The sequence below is a fragment of the Megascapheus bottae genome, chromosome 4, assembly GCF_031878675.1.
Source record: "Megascapheus bottae isolate mThoBot1 chromosome 4, mThoBot2.hap1, whole genome shotgun sequence".
Taxonomy (NCBI): domain Eukaryota; kingdom Metazoa; phylum Chordata; class Mammalia; order Rodentia; family Geomyidae; genus Megascapheus; species Megascapheus bottae.
This window is the reverse complement of record NC_143512.1, coordinates 14702945-14719238: the sequence shown is the minus strand read 5'-3', so window position 1 is coordinate 14719238 and position 16294 is coordinate 14702945. Positions and strand designations below refer to the sequence as shown.

The 16294-nt window shown below is 44.2% G+C and overlaps 2 protein-coding genes and 1 non-coding gene across 15 annotated transcripts in view; 1 reads left to right on the top strand and 2 right to left on the bottom strand.

Moving 5' to 3' along the window:
• The window catches only part of Brd8 (bromodomain containing 8), a 56612-nt gene extending 54463 nt beyond the window's left edge, over nucleotides 1–2149 (bottom strand). For 9 of the 11 annotated variants that reach the window (XM_090331459.1, XM_090331460.1, XM_090331463.1 and 6 more), the window contains exon 1: nucleotides 1830–1909. In XM_090331459.1, the coding sequence (XP_090187585.1) occupies nucleotides 1830–1848 (19 nt within the window). In that variant the 5' untranslated portion in view covers nucleotides 1849–1909. Of the gene's footprint in view, nucleotides 1–1512; nucleotides 1735–1829; nucleotides 1910–2022 lie in introns of those variants that run through there. The other 2 variants (XM_090331461.1, XM_090331462.1) reach the window with 2 other exon arrangements.
• On the top strand, nucleotides 2111–16292 carry Kif20a (kinesin family member 20A). 3 transcript variants are annotated; one of them, XM_090331471.1, is made up of 19 exons: nucleotides 2111–2195; nucleotides 3144–3330; nucleotides 4564–4653; nucleotides 4752–4871; nucleotides 7694–7832; nucleotides 8205–8392; nucleotides 8482–8611; nucleotides 8755–8949; nucleotides 9049–9160; nucleotides 10076–10144; nucleotides 10310–10453; nucleotides 10584–10749; nucleotides 11060–11221; nucleotides 11885–12024; nucleotides 12695–12797; nucleotides 13073–13253; nucleotides 14257–14348; nucleotides 14553–14690; nucleotides 15762–16292. In XM_090331471.1, the coding sequence occupies exons 2-19, from the start codon at nucleotides 3166–3168 to the stop codon at nucleotides 16080–16082; spliced, it is 2655 nt and encodes an 884-aa protein (XP_090187597.1). In that variant the 5' UTR covers nucleotides 2111–2195; nucleotides 3144–3165; the 3' UTR covers nucleotides 16083–16292. The 3 variants fall into 3 exon arrangements, with proteins under 3 accessions (XP_090187597.1, XP_090187599.1, XP_090187598.1); XM_090331473.1 differs by having other exon boundaries at nucleotides 2113–2195; nucleotides 3197–3330; nucleotides 15762–16291; XM_090331472.1 differs by lacking the exon at nucleotides 2111–2195 and adding an exon at nucleotides 2217–2438.
• On the bottom strand, nucleotides 2707–2816 carry LOC150064076 (U6 spliceosomal RNA). Its single transcript, XR_016535334.1, has one exon. It is a non-coding gene; the product is annotated as a U6 spliceosomal RNA (small nuclear RNA).
• Nucleotides 16293–16294: the final 2 nt, after the last annotated feature.

Below are 16294 nucleotides of genomic sequence, written 5' to 3'. Positions count from 1 at the left end.
TCCCTTGCCAGTCCTGGGGCTTGAACTCAATATGGTCATTTTCCGAGCTCTTTTTTTTTTTTAATGGAGGTTAACTGGAGTTAAGGGTCTCACTGACTCTGCTGTCCAGGCTAGCTTTGAACCTCTCGACTAGAAGATCTCAGCCAGGTCCTGAGTACCTAGGATTACTGGGCACCTAGCTCCAAACTCTATTTTTTATTTATTGGGGTGGGGGGAAGCAGTCTGGGGCTTGAATGCAGACTAAGCACTGATCTTGAGCTTTCTCAAGACTAGCCCTCTACCACTTGAGCCACTTCCAGCTTTTTCTGTAAATGTAGTACCAAGGAATCAAACCCAGGGCTTTGTGCATGCTAGGCAGGCACTCTACTACTAAGCTATGCTCCTGGTCCCCTCAGACCCTAGATTTTTCTTGCCAGTCTTGGAGCTTGAACTCAAGGCTTGGGCACTATCCTTGAACACTTTTTGCTCTGCCAGAGCTCTGCTACCTGAGCCACAGCGCCACTTCCCGCTTTTTCTGTGTATGTAATGCGGAAATATTGAACCCAGGGCTTTGTGCATGCTAGGGGAACACTGTCACTAGGCCATGCTCCTGACCCCAAACCCTATTTTTAAACTATCATCAAAACTTGATTTTTGTCACACCAATCAGATATCCACCACTGACTGTGGTACCTGCATGTAAGTCACAGAACATTTTAAAGTCAGCCTTTCTAAAAAACAAAAAAACAAAAAAGGAGTATCGGTTAAAATGAAGCAGTTCCAGAGCCGGGAGTTTGGCCTAGTGGGAGAGTGCTTGCCTAGCATGCACAAAGTCCTGAGTTCGATTCCTCGGTACCACATACATAGAAAAAAGCCGGAAGTGGTGCTGAGGCTCAAGTGGTAGAGCTTCAGCCTTGAGAAAGTCCAAGGACAGTGCTCAGGCCCTGAGCTCAAGCCCAGAACTGGCAAAACAAACAAACAAAAAAAATGAAGCAGTTCTACCTGGGTATAAGTGGGTATAGCTGGCCTATAATCCTAGATACTCAGAAGGCTGAGCTCTAAGGAGCGCGGTTAGAAGCCAGCCTGGGCAGGAAAGTGTTCGAGAGATTCTATCTCCAATTAAACCACTCAAAAATCAGAAGTGGAGTTGTGGTTCAAAATGGAAGAGCGCCAGCCTGTACAAAAAGAGCTCAGGGATATTGACCAGGCCCTAGGGTCAAGCCCCACCATCGACCAAAAAAAAAAAAAAAAAACAAATAGCAGCAGCAGTTCTCCGGAAAGGCCCAATTTTGAGAGCATTGCACTCCACTGTAGACGGAAAATTTACTTCCCAAGATACCGAGCAGCCATTCCTCGTAAGGCACCGCCTCCTTCTTAGCATAAACCTGTTTACTTCTCTCAGTCGGCCCTCCCCTCCCAATCGCCGAGCCAAGAAACAAGAGAAAAAAAAAAAATGACTGAAATACACAAAATCCAATCTCTCTGGTGGCAGGGGGGGAAAAAAAAGCCCACGGTTAAAAAACGAGCGCTCACTTTTCTTCCTCAGACGTTTATCAGAGAATAAATGGCTCCCATCTCTTTGTTTTTAAGCCCAAGTTTCTTGAGCCCCTCACAAACAAAGACCGGCGAGGCTGCTTCCTCTCGAGCCTCCGTTCCCCCCGCCCCCAGACGCTGGCCCTCGTGGCGCCGTCGACAGCCGACCTCGGAAGGCCCAGGGCTCTCTCGGACAAGCCACTCTTCCCACTCTCTTCAGCGTGTATCCCCGCCCCCCCACAAAAAAAGGGGGGAAGCTTGGCGCCTTGTCTCGGCTGCACTAAGGCCTACCACACAAAAGCAACTCCGATACTCACTGCCGGTGCCGGTCGCCATTTTGGCTTCGTACTCATAAAAGGCAGTGAGAGACAGTCGGTATTGCCGACCCCGGGGGATTCTGGGGGGGGGGGAAATAACGGCGTTTGTTTGCGAAGCCTCCTGGGAAATGTAGTTCTTTTTTCAAGAGGAAGCGGACAACTCGTTTCCCCGGGCGCTTCCGGAAATAAATACCGTTAAGGAAGTGGGAGTGATAGCACTAAAACTTCAGGACGTCTAAATGAAGAAAAAAAAATGTCTAGCGTTCAGGGTAAACGCGTAAGTACGAGGTTCTGAGTTCACAGCCGGAAAAGAAAAAGAGAAGACTCCTTCCTAGGTGAAAACACTAACCCGGACGCACTTTTGAGGTGAGGGGTCACACTGAACAAACGGTCTCTCGCTCCCTTACCCCTCCCCTTCTCCTTGCGCTGATTGGGAGCCGCAGGATTTGCTTTCTGATTGGCTGGGGGAACTCCGCGCGTAATTTAAAACATTGTATCAGAACAAAGCTGCCCGCCGTGGGCGGAGTTGAGTGCTGTCCTTGCGAAAGTTCGGGTTCCGCCACGAACTGGGAGTTGGTACCGAAGAGGCAGCGAATATCCCGACTCCTGGTAAGTGTGCCGATGGTTTTTAACCCAGTTTTATCCGCTCATGCTCCTGCGGAACAGGCATTCAGAAAGTGGAGCGGCAGCCATCTCTCTCTCTTTTTTTCTTCATACTCTTGTGAGCCTGGGCGTGAGGCTGGGATCCGAACACCACTTCCACAGCACTGAGTGCCAGATACCCTCCTTGGGGCGTGCCTTCTGCTTTTTTTTCATATATTTTTATTGTAATTACTAGGAGGATTACATTATATTCACCAGATAGAAGGTGCATTACAAAAATATGGAACGCTTCACGAATTTGCGTGTCATCTTTGCGGCGCAGGGGCCGTGCTAATCTTCTCTGTATCGTTCCAATTTTGGTATATGTGCTGCCGAAGCGAGCACAAACATGAATTACCGTAGTCGTTATTATTGTTATTTTTTTCGTCGGTCGTGTGGCTTGAACTCTGGGCCTGGGAATTGTCCCTGAGCTCTTCCACTCAAGGGTACTGCCCTATCCCTTGAACCACAGCGCCAATTCCGCCTTCTGCTTTTAAAGCCAGATAATTCTGGCATTTGGAAATGCGACGCTGATCTGCGGACTGATTTAATTCCTCCCATTCTTACACCGCTTTGCCTATAATGGGGGTAGAGAGTTGAAATTCAGGCAGCATGGCCTGGTCATGAGTCTCCTATAGTTCACCTCTATAATTTTCTTTTCTTGTGTTTTAGACGTAGGCTTCTTCCTACTGTCATGGCTCAAGGGATCCTTTCCCCGCCAGCAGGATTGCTGTATGATGAGGACGTCGTAGTATCTCCTATGTTTGAGTCCACAGCTGCAGATTTGGGGTCTGTAGTATGCAAGAAACTGTTGTCAGACTGCTCTGTCATTTCCACCTCCTTGGAAGACAAACAGCAGGTAGAGTTGGAGCATCCGACTTGGGACAGAAAGTGAGGCAAAGATCTGTAATACTGAAGAAAGTATGGGAGAACAATTCAAATTTTAAAGCCTGGCAAGAAGAAAATGTACTGTGTATTCATAAAAGTAACTGTTACTTGCCTTGTATTAATGAAACACCCTTAAGTGCTTGCTCAGCCTTGAGGGAAGACTAATCATATCTTCCCGCCATGAAGTCTGTTTTTGTTATATAATTTGTACAGGGCTGGAAGGTGTAGCTTAATGGTAGAATCTGTGTTTAGCATTTGTGAATCCCCGAGTTCAAATCCCAGCACACGAACAAAAAATTATTTGCAGAGCCATAACATTCAGTGGACAGATTGTGCATTCATATTTTAGTAATATCAACACAGATAGCCCCTGATTAATATTTGGAGCCAAGGCTTTGTATTCTGGGGGTGTCCTGTGATTGTAGGATGCTTAATAGCATTTCTGCCCTTGAACCACTAGATGCCAGTGGTACCTTCCCACTTGTTCTAACGCCCTCTGAGTGGTTGAGAACCACTGCACAGGGTCTTAAGTTAAAAGTTAACGTACATTGGTTACATCTTTTTCCTCTCAGAGTTTATTTTGGAAACTAAAAAATTTCATGAAAACAAGACCCTTAAAAATGTCCTTCACTAGAACCACTAAAGCCTCTTAACATTCCTGGGCCATAGTAGGCATTCTAAATACATATTGAATGAATGAGGTGGGTGCTATTATTAACCTCATTCTTTAGATAAGAAAACCAGGGTAAGAGCTGAGAATGTGGCTTAGTGGTATATAGTGCTTGCCTAGCATGCATAAGACCCTAGTTCAATTCCTTTGTGCCACATATATAAAATTTTAAATAAGAAAAGAGAATAAGGCAAAAAAATTTAAAGAACTTGTTAAGGTCTTGTATTTACTAAGTGATGGAATTGAGAGTCAAAGTCAGAGTGTGTTCATCTCAAAAGTGATCTGCTTTGCTATAATGTCACAGGTTGATTTTTATACAATCAATGAGTTCTAATTGAGTTATTTAATATGGCAAGCCAGGTTTTCAGCGTAATGATGAAATAAGGAAAGGTACCAAAGAATAGTTCATGTGGGTTGAAATGATTGAAGAGTCAAAGGACACTTGGACCGAGATATTTAACTGTGCTATATGCTATTTGCTCAGAGGTAACTTCTGAGATTAATCTATGGTTTCTGTCTGGAATTTTACTACAGGTTCCATATGAGGACAATACAGAGAAGGTGAAAGTATACCTCCGAGTCAGGCCCTTGTTACCATCAGAGTTAGAGAAACAGGAGGATCAGGTAAGTGTTTAAACAAGGATTTAAAGAGGAATAATGAAGTACAGAAGAAGCTACGCAGGAATATTTCCTTTGGTGGTGATATTTTTTTCCCTTCTCAGGGCTGTGTTCATATCGAGAATTCGGAGACGCTTGTTCTGCAAGCACCCAAGGATTCATTTGCTCTAAAGAGCAATGAGCGGGGAATTGGCCAAGCCACCCACAAGTTCACATTTTCTCAGGTATGGAGGTACTGTCTATGAAAAATGATCATCATGGACTGGAAATGTGGTTTAGTGGTAGAGTGCTTGCCTAGCACCCAAGAATCCCTTGGGTTCCATTCATATACACAGAAAAGTCTGGAAGTGGTAGCGTGCCAGGCGTGAGCAAAAGAAGCTCAGTGACATTGCTGGAGTCCTGACAGCCTCAGGATTGGCAAAGCATAAAAGATAAAATAGAGAAAAGAGGCTGGGTCTTTGGCCTATTGGTAAAGTGCTTGCCTAACATGCACAAAGACCCGGGTTCGATTCTTCAGTACCACATACATAGAAAAAAAGCTGAAGTGGTGTTGAGGCTCAAGTGGCCAAAAAAAGCGCAAATGAAAAAGTAGTAAAATTTGAAAAAAAGTTTAAAAAATAAAAGAAAAATGATCAGGCTGGGAATGTGGCTTAGTGGTAGAGTGCTTGCCTAGCATGCATGAAGCTCTGGGTTCAATTCCTCAATACCACATAACCAGAAAAGGCCACTGTGGCTCAAGTGGTAGAGTGCTAACCTTGAGCTCAGGGACAGTGTGCCCAAGACCTGAGCACAAGCCCCAGGACTGGGAAAAAAAAAAAAAAAAAGAATAGCCAGGCGTGTCAGCTCATACTTGTAAATCTAGCCACGCAGAAGGCTGAGATCTGAGGATTGCAGTTCAAAGCCAGCCTGAGCACTAAAGAAAGTGAGTGTCTTATCTTCAATTAACCACTAGAAAACCAGAAGTGGCATTGTGGCCCAAGGGGTAGGACAGTAGCCTTGAGCCGAAGAGCTCAAGAGTTCAAGTCCCACAACTACAAAAGAAAAAAAATTAAAAGTAAAAAATGATCAAAGTTAGTGTCAACTTTTTTTGTTGTTGTTGGTTGTGGGACTTCAACTCTGGGCCTGGTTGTTGTCTCTGAGCAATTCAGCTCAAGGCAACTGCCCTACTCCTTGAGCCACAGGGCCACTTCCTGATTTCTGCTGGTTAATCGGAGATAAGAGTCTTAGGATCCTCAGATCTCAGCCTGCTGAGTAACTAGGATTATAGGTATGAGCCACCATGCCTGGCTTAGAGACAACTTTTTTTTTTTTTTTTTGCCAGTCATGGGGCATGACCTCAGGGCCTGAGCACTGTCCTTGGACACATTTTGCTCAAGACTAAAGCTCTGCTACTTGAGCCACAACGCCACTTTCAGCTTTTTCTGTGCATGTGGTACTGAAGAATTGAACCCAGGGCTTGTACTAGGTGAGCACTCTACCACTAGCCTTCGCTCCTGGCCACAATTCGTATGTATCTTTTTTTGGGGGGGAGGGGATGGTTGTGGGACTTGAACTCTGGGCCTGGGCACTGTCCCTGAGCTCTTCAGCTCAAGGCTACCGTCCTACCCCTTGAGCCACAGCCCCACTTTCCCGTTTGAGATAAGAGTCTTGTTTGAGAGAAGAGTCTTGCGTCCTTTGAACTATGATCCTCAGATCTCAGCCTCCTGAGTAGATAGGATTACAGGCTTATTTATCTTTTGGTGCTAGTATTAGGGCTTGAAATCTGGACTTGAATGCTGTCCCTTAGCATTTTTGCTTAAGGAGGGATGACACTATTCTACTGGAATCACAATTCCATTTCTGGCTTTTGCTTGTTAATTGGAGATAAGAGTCTCATGGACTTTACTGTGCACACTGGCTTCAAACTGTGATCCTCAAATGGTACTCAGTTCTGCTTGTGTGTGTGTGTGTGTGTGTGTGTGTGTCTGTGTGTGTACACACCAGTGTGCCAGTCTCAAGAGAACCTGGACACTGTCTTGGAGATTTTTTGCTCAAAGCTAAAGTGCTACCAGTTGAGCCACAATTCCATTTCGGTTTTTTGTTTTTTGTCTTTTGTTGTTATTTTGTCTTTTGAAATTAATTGAAAATAAGAATCTCCCATGGGTTTTCCTACCCTGGCTGATTTCAAACCACAGTCCACAGATCTTAGCCTCCTGAGTAGCTAGGATTGCAGGCATGGTCCACTGACACCCAGCTCAACTTTAGAGACTTTTCTAGTAGAGTGTGTAAAGTACTTTTTTGCACTCAATCCTAATAATTCTATTGTTATCCCTATTCTTATTTTCCCGACAAGGATACTATAGCTCAGCAAAGGTATTAATTACTGTTAAGCCATAAAACTTAGCCAGTGGTAGAGCTATGACTAGAGACTCATCCATCTCCAAAGCCCACAGTTATAGCTAATATATTGCCCATATTATATATGCAGTTTTAGGCTTAGTTTATAGCATTCCCTAAGGGTTGATTTGGATGAAAGATGGATTTACAGAGCTATTGTGTGTTCAGTGTTTAGGAATAGCAGAAGAAAGAGAAAGAACTTCGACAAGCAGAAAGTACCTGCTTGAAGGTCTTCAGAGCCAACCACCCAGAAAGGGATATATTTGCTGGCTGTCTAGGAGATATGTGGAGATAAATGATGGACTCTGAAGCCAAGCTTTGGCGGCTCACACCTGTAATTCTAGCTACTCAAGAGGCTGAGATCTGAAAACTGTGGTTTGGGTGGCTCACAGCTGTAGTCCTAGCTACTCAGGAGGCTGAGATCTGAGGATCAAGGTTCAAAGCCAGCCCCAGCACAAAAGGACCTGAAACTCATATCCAATTAACCTCTAGAAAACAGGAAGTGGGCCTTGGCCCTAGGGTAGGTAGTAGCCTTGAACTGAAGAGCTCAGGGACAGCACCCAGGGAGTTCAAGCCCCATAACTCACAAAAAATAAAAATATTAAAAAAAATAAATACAAAATACAAAGAAAGAAAGGATGGCCTCTGAGAACCCTGAATATGTTTCTAGATATTTGGGCCAGAAGTGGGACAAGCAAACTTCTTCAACCTGACTGTTAAAGAGATGGTAAAAGATGTACTCAAAGGACAGAACTGGCTCATCTATACATATGGAGTTACCAACTCAGGGAAAACCCACACAATTCAGGGTAAGTAGTACGAACTCACATGATTTATTTATTTATTGTGCTGGCACTGAGGTTTAAACTCAGGGCCTAGGCGCTGTCTCTTAGCTTTTTCACTCAAGGTTACCACTCTATCACTTGTGCCAAAGCTCTACTCTTGGCCTTTTTGGTGGTTAACTGGAGATAAATCTCACAGACTTTCCCACCTGGGCTGGCTTTGAACCATGTTCCTTAAATCTCAGCATACTGAGTAGCTAGGATTACAGGTGTGAGGCACCGGCACCTGGCTTTACCAGGCTTCTGATTTGCATGTAATGGTGGTGTTTACCTTTTGATACTCTGAGTTATGAAGAGAAAGAGACTTGCTTCAGCTGTCCATCTTTTCTCTGACCCCAGGTACCATCAAGGACGGAGGAATCCTTCCCCGGTCACTGGCTCTGATCTTCAGTAGCCTCCAGGGCCAACTTCATTCAACACCTGATCTGAAGCCATTGCTCTCCAATGAGGTAATCTGGCTAGACAGCAAACAAATTCGACAGGAGGAAGTGAGAAAGATGTCCCTGCTAAATGGAGGCCTCCAAGAGGTGAAGTGTTGGTATGCACGAAGGTAGGGAGGGATAAGGGGTACAAATCTCAGGAAAGTTTTTGTGCTTACTTTCTCTCTCTTCTCCAGGAGGAGCTATCTACCTCCTTGAAGAAAAATGTCTACATTGAAAGTAGGATGGGTACCAGCACTAGTTTTGATAGTGGCATTGCTGGGCTCTCTTCAAGCAGTCAGTTTACCAGCAGTAGCCAACTAGATGGTATGTACTGGGCATGGGTTCTGTGCCAAGTATCAGGAACCTACTCCCTGCTCCCAACAGGTCTATGACGGGTGCACTGTTAGGCTCCATTTTGAGATGTATTGCTCTAGGGTTGATAGACTCTCCATTGGCTTCTTTCTTAGAAACAAGTCAACGATGGGCACAGCCAGACACTGCCCCAGTTAGTGTCCCAACAGACATTCGCTTCTCTATCTGGATCTCTTTCTTTGAGATCTACAATGAACTGCTGTATGACCTGTTAGAGCCACCTAGCCAGCAGCGTAAGAGGCAGACTCTACGGTTGTGCGAGGACCAAAATGGCAATACTTATGTAAAAGGTATGTGATTGTGGAAACTACAGGAACTCTGGAAGGGATGTGTAAACTAAGGAAGGAGTTGAGTGTCCTGCCTTATATCTGTGTCACCTTTGGCTCCAGATCTCAATTGGATTCATGTTCGAGATGCTGAAGAAGCTTGGAAATTCCTCAAAGTGGGTCGTAAGAACCAGAGCTTTGCCAGCACCCACCTAAATCAGAACTCTAGCCGAAGGTGAGTTATAAAAATCAACCCTGTGGGCTAGGAGTTTGGCCTAGTGGTAGCGTGCTTGCCTGGCATGCATAAAGACCCTGGGTTGATTCCTTGGTACCACATACATAGAAAAAAGCTGGAAATGGTGCTGAGGCTCGAGTGGTAGAGCTTTAGCCTTGAGAAAGTCCAAGGACAGTGCTCAGGCCCTGAGCTCAAGCCCAGGACTGGCAAAAAAAAAAAAAAAAAAAAAAAAAAAATCAACCCTGTATCGGGTACCAGTGGCTCACGCCTGCAATCCTAGCTACTCAGGAAGCTAAGATCTGAGGATCAAGGTTCAAAGCCAGTCTTGGCTTCCAATTAAGCACTAGAAAACCGGAAGTGGTGCCGTGGTCCAAGTGGTAGAACACTAGCCTTGAACTGAAGAGCTCGGGGTAATAGCCAGGCCCATAGTTCAAGCCCCATGACCAACAAAACAAAAAAACCCCGCAAGCACCAGTGGCTCATACCTATAATCCTAGCTACTCAGGAGGCTGAGATCTGAAGATTGCACTTCAAAGCCAGCCTGGACACTAAAGTCTGTGGCTAGTGGTAGAGCACTAGCCTTGAGCTGAAGAGCTCAGGGACAATGCCCAAGCCCAGAGTTAAAAAAAACCTCCCCAAATAGACCCTTCAGGGGCTGGGAGCATGGCCTAGTGGTATAGTGGGGGACAAAAACATGAGAAGGGGTATCAAGGTTCAAGAAGTAATATACCCATTACCTGACGAATGTAACAATAATACAATTTTAAAAAGAAGAAAGAAAAAGCCCAAAAACAGTGCCCAGGCCCTGAGTTCAAGCCCCAGGACCAGCAAAAATAAATACATAGATAAATGCCCTTCATTCTAGGAAATTTTAGTTTTCTATGCAATGACTTGTCTCTTTTTCTTAACTTTTAGTCACAGCATCTTCTCAATCCGAATCCTGCACCTGCAGGGGGAAGGAGATATGATCCCCAAAATCAGCGAGTAAGTTTTTCCTCTTGGAAATCTTGGCTATTTAGTTGTGGAAGGAGAGGAATTACTTGTTCTTTCTCAGGCAGAGATTCCCAATACGCCTTCCCTTCTCCAGGACTTAGGATAGCTAGCACATTAACACAAGGTTCTTATGAGAGACACTGGGCATCGTTCTAGGTTGTCCCTCTGTGATCTGGCTGGCTCAGAGCGCTGCAAAGATCAAAAAAGTGGTGAACGGCTAAAGGAAGCAGGGAACATTAACACTTCTCTGCATACCCTAGGCCGATGTATTGCTGCCCTTCGCCAAAACCAACAGAACCGGTAAGCTATGAGATGGATGGCTGGGAAGCTGATCAATTTGCTAAGACTTACTGGTCATCATTGGGGATGGTGCTGGAATTCTCAAGGAATGAGTTCTGCTCATAGCTACAATTCTCTGATTCTCTGCCAGGTTAAAGCAGAACCTGGTTCCCTTCCGTGATAGCAAGTTGACTCGAGTGTTCCAAGGCTTCTTCACAGGTAGAGGCCGTTCTTGCATGATTGTCAATATCAATCCCTGTGCATCTACCTATGATGAGACTCTACATGTGGCCAAATTCTCAGCCATTGCTAGCCAGGTGAGGACCTATGGATGTTAAGATGCCTGTTTAGGCTGGTATCTTTTTTTGTTTTTTTGTCCTGGGGCATGAACTCAGGGTCAGGGCACTGTCCTTAGACACTTTTTGCTCAAGGCTGTCGTTCTGCCACTTGAGCCACAGCACTACTTCTAGCTTTTTCTGTGTAGGTGGTTCTAGGGAATCAAGCCCAGGGCTTGGTGCATGTTAGGTGAGCACGCTACCACTAGGCTATTGCTCCCGGCCCAGGGTTGGTAACTTGATGAAACCTAGTAGAGACTACTTAATATGTTGTTTTTCCCCCTTCCTCTAGCTTATACATGCCCCACCTATGCATCTGGGACTCACATCCCTGCGTTCGTTCATCAAAGAGCACAGTCTTCAAGTACCTGGCTTAGAGAAAGAGAGTAAGGCAGATATAGGCCTTGATAACCACATTGAAAATGAAGCTGACATCTCTGTATATAGCAAGGAGGTAAGAAAACAAAATTTTTGTTCATTACAAACCCTTGGAGAAAAGTGCAAGAACTGTATATCCAAAATATCCAGTAAAAGGCTGGTCTGGAGGCATGACTCAGTGGGTAATGGGAAGAGCTGGGTGTCGGTGGCCCACACATGTAATCCTAGCTACTCAGGAGGCTGAGATCTGAGGATTGATGTTATAAGCCAGCTGGGACAGAAAAAATTCCTATTAACCACTCAGAAAACCAGCAGTGCAAGTTTGGCCTGGTGGTAGAGTGCTTACCTAGCATGCATAAAGACCTGAGTTCAATTCCTCAGTACCACATATATAGAAAAACCGTGAGTTGTGCTATGGCTCAAGTGGCAGAGCACTAGCCTTGAGAAAAAATTCCAAGGACAGTGATCAGGCCCTGAGTTCAAGCCACAGGACTGGAAAAACAAAAAACAAAACCAGAAGTGGCACTGTAGCTCAAACGGTGCATAGTGCTAGCCTTGAGCCCAAGAAGTTCAGAGACAACACGCAGGCACTGAGTTCAAGCCCCACAACCAACAAAAAAAAAAGTATGACATAGTAGCTTCATGACTATATATTCTATACTGCATTCCAAAAGAGCAGAAGGGCTTTATCTATTTGGAACATGGGAAATTTATGGTTTCTGACATATGTTCTTCCTAGGAGCTCCTACAGGTAGTAGAAGCTATGAAAACATTGCTTTTTAAAGAACGACAGGAAAAGGTGCAGCTGGAAATGCAGCTCCGTGATGAGATTTGTAACGAGATGGTGGAACAGATGCAACAGCGGGAACAGTGGTGCAGGTACAGTACCTACTGAGTGTCCCAAGTGATGCATCACTTGGAGCAGAAGGCAGGAAGCAGGTACTAGGATAGAGTTTTGCCTCAAGTGTCCTTCAAGTTCATTCCTTAAAAATCTTCACTCATGGGCCAGGAGTTTGGCCTAGTGGTAGAGTGCTTGCCTAGCATGTACGAAGACCAGGGTTTGATTCCTTGGTACCACATACATAGAAAAAGCCAGAAGTGGTGCTGTGGCTCAAGTGGCAGAGTGCTAGCTTTGAGGAAAAAGCCCAAGGACAGTGCTCAGGCCCTGAATTCAAGCTCCAAGACGGGCACCAAAAAAAAAAATCTTCACTCAGGCTGGGCACCAATGGCTCAAGCCTGTAATCCTACCTACTCAAGAGGCTAAGACATGACGATCATGGTTCAAAGCCAGCCAGGCACTGAAGTCCACTAGACTCTTATCTCCAATTAATCACCAGAAAACTGGAAGTGGTGCTATGGCTCAAGGGATAGGGTAGTAGCTTTGAACTAAAGAGCTCAGGGACAACACCCATGCCAAAGGCATAGGGCAGTAACCTTGAGTTGAAGACAGCTCAAGGACTATGCCCAGGCCCAGAGTTCAAGTCCCATGACTGGGAAAACAAAAAGGGAGGGGGAAACAAAGAAAACTTCACGTCTTTTCTCCTAATAGTGAACATTTGGATGCCCAAAAGGAGCTACTAGAAGAAACATACGAAGAGAAACTAAAGATACTCAAGGAATCACTAACAACTTTTTACCAAGAAGAGATTCAAGTGAGTTATCCTGAACCTGTCCAAACAATTTCCATCACTAGATTACCTTACATAAGCAGATTTTATTACTGGTGAGAGCGAAGACACATGGAACTCACTTTACTATGTAGGTGTTCCATTGTTGCTTAGTCAATAAATCAAGGATTTAGTTGGCTAAGAAAATGTAAAAAATGGTAACAAAAAGCATTTTGAGTTAAAATAACTACTGAGAAGGATTTTATTCATTAGTCCTGCGGTATATGATATATAGGATTGCGTCTCTTCTTTCTTCTTAGGAGCGGGATGAAAAAATTGAAGAGCTAGAAGCTCTCTTGCAAGAAGCCAGACAGCAGCCTATGACCCAACTATCCCTACGACGGTCACAAAGGTTGGCAACTTCTGCCTCAACTCAGCAGCTCCAGGAGGCTAAAACTAAACTAGAACAGTGCCAAGCAGAACTAAGCTCTGCTACTGAAGGTGAGGAAGGGAAGGCAGGAAGCATGGTACTGCTTTGGGAAAAGAGTATTCAGGGGCTGGGAGTTTGGCCTAGTGGTAGAGTGCTTGCCTAGCATGCACGGAGGCCCAAGTTCGATTACTTGGCACCACATACATAGAAAAAAGCCGGAAGTGGTGCTAAAGCTCAAGTGGTAGAGCTCTAGCCTTGAGAAAGTCCAAGGACAGTGCTCAGGCCCTGAGCTCAAGCCCAGGACTGGCAAAAAGAAAAGACTATTCAAACCTAGGTCTTTTTTTTCCCCTTTGGTGGTGCTGGGGGTTGAGTTTAGGACTTTCCGCCTGTTAGGCAGGTGCTCTACCACTGGAGTAATGAGCCTGTCAAATTTGGGCATTGCGACTCCCAACAGAATTTCATGCAACGTTCAGTCTAGGATGCATTTGACCTCACTTTTGTGTGCACACATGCTCATAGCCTACAAGCTATCATGTAGCTTTTTTGCTTAAGACTGGTGCTCTATCTACCACCTGAGCCACAGCTGTATTTTTAACTCTTCCCTGGTTAATTCACGAAAAGAACCAACAGACTTTCCTGGCTGGCATTGAATGGTAACTCTTAGATCTCAGCCTCCTAAGTACTTAGGACTACAGCCACCAGTGCCTGGCTTGACCTCACTCTTAAAATTTGGTATAAGCTACTGTTAACTTAAAGTCTAGGGAACCTGGCCCTAGTGGTTGATGCCTGTAATTCTAGCTACTCAGGAGGCTGAGATCTGAAGATCTAGGTTCAAAGTCAGCCTAGGCATGAAAGTCCGTAAGATTCTTTATCCCAATCACCAAAAACCTGCAAGTAGACTATACTGTATCTCAAGTGATATTATGAGCAAAAATGTTAAGGGACAGTGCCCTTAAGCCCTAAATTCAAGTCTTAAGACCAGCATACATGTGCGTGCACACACACACACACACACAAGTCAAGTCAAAAGCTGAAAAATCCCACACATTCAAGTCTCCTGTTTCCATTCCTCAGAGCTACAGAAGTACCAAAAAATGTTAGAACCACCACCTTCAGCCAAACCTTTCACAACTGATGTGGACAAGAAGTTAGAGGAAGGCCAGAAGGTAATTACCTTTCTGTTACCAAAGTTCTTACCTAAAACAATTTCTAACATACAAACCTCTTAACAGTTTATGTGAGCCCCCTCTAGGCCCCAAGTCCTTGGGAGTGGCTTATTTGCCTTTCCTTCCTAATTATACTTTCAAGTAGCTCCACCAGAATTATTCTAGTTGGTATTGGTCCCAATCTTATTCCTACTCCTTTCTCAGAACATAAGGCTGCTGAGGTCAGAACTTCAGAAACTTGGCCAGTCACTCCAATCAGCAGAAAGGGCCTGTTGCCACAGCACTGGAGCAGAAAAACTTCGTCAAGCTTTTACCACTTGTGATGACATCTTAATCAAACAAGTAAGGCAGTTTTGCTACCCCCATATTCTTCCCATCCTCTACTTGTCCCTACTTGCTCCAATGCTATGTGAAAAAGGGAATGACGAAAATGGAAAAGTTTTAAGTGGAACTTAGAGTTACTCTTTCTTGCAAAATAAAAATAATTTGTGTGCAGTATTTATTTTACCAGGCACTCTAAATGAAGTGATACTATATAGACACTTGCTAGGGAGACAGATATTAATATCTGATATTATATTTGTTGATCATAATACCATCAATACTACTTTATGTATTAATTTTTTTTAAAAGTAACAATTAAGCTATGTGTTTTTTAACCCAGAGCAGGGACTCTACCAGCCCAGTACACTTCTTATCAGTAAGATACATTGTGCCTTCAGAATCGTAAAATGTGAAAGTGACTAGGCAGCATTTGTTATCTTGGGATAACAAATTAAGACTCAAATTTTAAATGTATAGACAATATAGACGCTTGGACTTCAAATTTATAAGTTTCTAACTAATGGGAGCCACATCCAGGCATGACATAGAAATTATCATGAGATCCTAAACTTGGCTCCATGGCTCACACCTGTAATCCTAGCTACTCAGGAGGCTGAGATCTGAGGATCTCAGTTCAAAGCCAGCCCAGGCATGAAAGTCCGTAAGACTCTTCTCTCTAATTAACCATTAGAAAACCAGAAGTGGTGCTGTGGCTCCTTGAACTGAAGAACTCAGGGACAACACCCAGGCAGAGTTCAAGCCCCACAACCACATACACACCAAAAAAAGTACATACAACATTATGTGTTAGAAAATGATTGTTCAGCACAGCATACATCTGGAAATCAAAGAAAATATACACTGTTCAGTTTTGATCTTTGACCTAATCGTCTTTGAAGAAACAATACTAGCACGTATCATACACCTTGATTTTTCTCCCCACCCCATTACTGAGATTTGAAACCAGAGCTCATACATATTAGGCAGATGTTCTACTACAGGAGGCATGTACCCAGCTTATTGCCTTGCTCTTATTTATCTAATGTAGAAGACAGAAATGTTTTCTCTAACTTTGCTTTTGTCCCTTAGGACCAGACCCTGGCTGAGCTGCAAAATAACATGATGCTAGTGAAACTGGACCTTCGGAAGAAGGCAGCATGCATTGCTGAGCAGTATAATACTGTCCTAAAGCTCCAAGGCCAGGCTTCTTCTTCCAAAAAGCGCCTTGGTGCCAACCAGGAAAACCAACAACCAGATCAGCAACCACCAGGGAAAAAACCGTTCCTTCGAAACTTACTTCCCCGAACACCCACCTGCCAAAGCTCAACAAACTGTAGTCCTTATGCCCGGATTTTGCGCTCAAGGCACTCTCCTTTACTCAAATCTGGGCCTTTTGGCAAAAAATACTAAGGCTAAAGGGAACAGAAATACAGGCACTGCCCCAAAGTGGATGAACTGCTCAGCCTAATACTCTCTCTTAAGCTTTGCCATATATTTGGAACTCTATTCAGAATATAATACTCAGATACTGGTCTTTCCCTTTTTGTATTATAAACACCTATGTAATCTCTATGTTTTTTTCACATATGGTTTTTATGCACACAAAAAATTTAAATAAAGAT